Source organism: Setaria viridis, chromosome 6, assembly GCF_005286985.2.
Source record: "Setaria viridis chromosome 6, Setaria_viridis_v4.0, whole genome shotgun sequence".
NCBI classification, from domain to species: domain Eukaryota; kingdom Viridiplantae; phylum Streptophyta; class Magnoliopsida; order Poales; family Poaceae; genus Setaria; species Setaria viridis.
This window is the reverse complement of record NC_048268.2, coordinates 7166913-7170452: the sequence shown is the minus strand read 5'-3', so window position 1 is coordinate 7170452 and position 3540 is coordinate 7166913. Positions and strand designations below refer to the sequence as shown.

Here is a 3540-nt window from a genome sequence, read left to right as displayed (position 1 = left end):
AACAAATATAAGCAGTTTAATGCTGATTATAAAGTGAAAATTTGACTACCAATAGACATTATTCGAAATGGACAAGGCTATATAATATAAAAACACTTTTCATGATTAGTCTAGCAGCACAACCTTGCATCAAAAAACGGGTTGCATTTTTTTGTTATTTATGACCAAAGCTAAAAAGGTTTTAACTTACAGTAAACCTAAAACTACATGATCAGATGGAGTAGCACATGTTACCATATAACAAATCTTAAATTATCTCTGATAATTTCACATGATACAAGCAATATATATTTCCTGTCTCCAGTAATTTTGGAAGATCCTTTTGAACTAAAAAAACTCCTTTTTCACGTGTATATATAGCCGGTGCATTTTCGCAAGATGGAATCAAGTTCTTGCATCTCTCTTTCCTTCCTTTGAATTCTAATAAAGCAATGTCAACACCTAAAGAAGCGCAGATGTTTTATAGCATGCCAAATTGGTTTCCATAATTTGCCACACAAACATTCTCTACAACTTAGACAAACATCTGCAAGACAATGGGATGGCTCTAGGAGAGATGTCGAACTTGCATTGCTTAAATGGCAATGGAGCCCTGAACTCATAGTGGCTGACCATAGTACTTGTTGGCTGCTGGATCAAAAATGCAATCAGATCCCAGCTAGAGTATCTGAGCAGGCATTGCACATTTGCATGGAATGGCATGTTCAGATACCGAAGGAAAATGTCTAAACAATGGCCATGCCTGGGCCTAACAGTAGTCTACTCAACAACCCTAATAACTACCATGATGAGTAACAGGTCAAGAGAGAAGCACACAAGTTTTTAGCTGGACGGCTTGGGGGGTTCCGGTACTTCATGGCTAGAAAGTCTCGAGATCATAACATGCCCTTAAAAATGTAAGATGTTCTTCGATGAAGGCTAGCCTGCAAGTTGAAGACCACAGTCAAAAAATGTAAAGGAAAACCTTACAACCTAAGGGATGGGTAGATAGTTTACCGAGTCTCTCGTAGACTTTTATCCAGAAATCTGATTGCCACAACTCAATATATTCAATTAGAGTCTTACGACTGATAAGTTTATCCTATAAAAAAATATGTTAGTGTTGCTATACACCTATAGAAAAGTGGAAGTTGCGTTATGTTAGTTACCTTTATCTTCTTTGGCAGATCCTCGAAGTGCTTGTAGCAGTTTCTTAGCACAATCACATAGCTAAAGAAATCCAATATATTGTGCCCCACGTTCCTCTCTAGTTCATCCCAGTCAAGAATTGCTTGCAGAAGCTCTGGTAGATTATCAGACCTCTGAGGTAAATTTTCAGAAAAGGGCCAAGTCAAGCCTGAATCATTCAGCAGAAACCTCATTTGACTGTGGTTAGAATCCACTAGTGACATAAGATATTCTCCTTTGGTCACATCATCCCAATTGTGAGGGTATTTCTTTAGTTTTCTGACATTGCAATTGCTTTTGCCAAGAAAATTACAGAACCTTTTGGTCAGCTTATCCATTTTTATATCGCATTGATTTTCACACCAAACCATGAGCTTTCGGGGACAATCCCAAGCAAGATTCCTGTCCTGTACACCTATGCATTCCACCTCTGTGACTGCAACAAATCAAAAGGTATGGAGAAACTTCATTAAGATTTTTTTTCCTGTTTACTATCTACAAACTAAACTATTTCAAAAAAAGTGTATTTCCAATAAATTATATATGCTGGAGTAACAGTAGTAGTACTTAGATAGGCAAAGGGGACATGGATTGCTGCTAACAATACCTTCAGTCAGTAGAACACATAGCGTGGGCACCCCAACATATACATTCACAAAGACATTGTCCATATCAAAGTTCTTGATAATCAATTTCTTCTTGAGCAAACTCTCCACAAGATCACAGTACTCTCTGCATATAAAAACACAAACACAACAGATAAATTCTCAAGTAAATGTAGTACACATATACTAAATACATGCAAGATGCAAGAAAGAAGGCTCACATTATCATATTTTCAAGCATTACCGTCATATGACCCATTTCATCAAATAAAAGATTTTTTCCTTCCTTCTCAAACCACGATTGGAAAGAGAAATGGACTTTGGGGATAACTAGGCGACCAAATTTATCAGCTTGATAATAGTAATCCAAAAGTGGGATAGCATTTGCATGGTGAAAATTCCTCAAAAGATCATAACTATGAAACTTGAGACCCTCCCTCTTGTCGATCAACACATCAAACTCGATATTAGACATTACATATTTCCCTTTGTTAAGATTCAGGCCATCACCTTTTTCTCTCTGATCAATAATTTTATTTTCACCCTGTAGAGGAAAAGAACAGATTATGTATAAACAGAAACCATCAAATCGGTTATAATTGACTAAATCTGATCTCAAATATTTAACCTTCCAAGGGTAAGGGCTCTCCTTTCCTGAATCCATATTTTCAATCAGTAGTGAAAAGGCACCTGCATATTGTTCCAAATTCAAGAGTATTAATAATGAATAGATTTTGAATTAACCAAAATTGCAAAAAGTATCACTTCATCAGGGCCTCCTTGGAGGATGGGAGGGTCAGCGCCTACTACATCAACACCCATTAGGGTGGGTGAAATTCCATGAGCTGCGTGCTAGAATTGGAATGGTCTTTCATAAAAAAAGAATTGGAATGGTCCACATCGATCCAAGACCATTGCACAAGGGGAGACTGTTAGGATAATCCTTGCTGCATGTAAATTACTTAGGGTCCAAGTCTAGTAGTCAAGCCAAGTCTTTGCCTAGGTCCAAGTCTAGTAGTCAAGCCAAGTCTTTGCCTAGGAGGAGGATCGCAAGCGAAGAGCGGTGAGCCCCGCCTAGCTAGGGTTAGGAGTAGGGTGGCGGCGTAGAGCGTACCTGGTAGAAGGAGAGTGGGGCGTGGAAGACCAGGAGGGTCGCCGCTGGTCGACCAAGGTCGCAGAGGGGGCGCTGATGGCTTCGTCTTCCATTAGTCGGTGGCTCCCGCCCGGATCCTGCTCGCTCGACCCCTTCCGCTGCCTGCTCCGGCCGCCTCCGTAGGGCGGCGGTCGGGTGCGGCGGGCGGCGGGGTGCGGCGGGGCGGCTGGTGCGGCGGGCGGCGGGGTGCGGCGGGGCGGCGGCCTCGTGCGGGAGTCGGAGGGGTGCGCCTGGTGCGGGAGTCGGAGGGGTGCGCCTGGTGCCGGAGTCGGAATAAGGCCTGCGCATTCGGTTTACCGAACCGAACCGATCGGTTCTTCGGTTTTTGAAGAATTTCGGTTCTATAGTTAACTATGACCGGATCGGTTCTTCGAAAAACTCGGAACCGATCGAGTTCGGTTTCGGTTAGTTCCGGTTACAACTGAACTAACCGATCAGTTTCAGAACAGGTTTACACAGCATTTTGGTTGTTCGCCAGCCCCTCCCCGTGATCGCCAGGATGCCCCGCGGCTGGCACTTGCGGTGGCACGTGGTGGCCCGCCGCGAAGCACGCCGGCATTGCGGACCTGCACGCGGCTCTGCCACCTCGGGCAAGATCGACGCGTGGACTGGCGG

General features: G+C 43.2%; 1 protein-coding gene across 1 annotated transcript; it reads right to left on the bottom strand.

Moving 5' to 3' along the window:
• Positions 1-442: 442 nt before the first annotated feature.
• Positions 443-3146, bottom strand: LOC117859542 (uncharacterized). The gene is made up of 7 exons (XM_034742668.2): positions 2887-3146; positions 2401-2462; positions 1994-2316; positions 1775-1899; positions 1149-1603; positions 997-1081; positions 443-923 (listed from the first exon to the last, which is right to left on the bottom strand). Exons 2-7 carry the CDS (start codon positions 2434-2436, stop codon positions 919-921), a joined length of 1029 nt encoding a protein of 342 aa, XP_034598559.1. The 5' UTR covers positions 2437-2462; positions 2887-3146; the 3' UTR covers positions 443-918.
• Positions 3147-3540: the final 394 nt, after the last annotated feature.

Coding starts and splice junctions, on each gene's coding strand:
- LOC117859542 (XM_034742668.2), bottom strand. CDS start 2,436: ATGGATTCAGGAAAGGAGAGCCCTTACCCTTGGAAG. Junction 1,900..1,993: donor ATGCTTGAAAATATGATAAT/GTGAGCCTTCTT, acceptor TTTTATATGCAG/AGAGTACTGTGATCTTGTGG. Junction 1,082..1,148: donor ATCTGCCAAAGAAGATAAAG/GTAACTAACATA, acceptor ATTTTTTTATAG/GATAAACTTATCAGTCGTAA.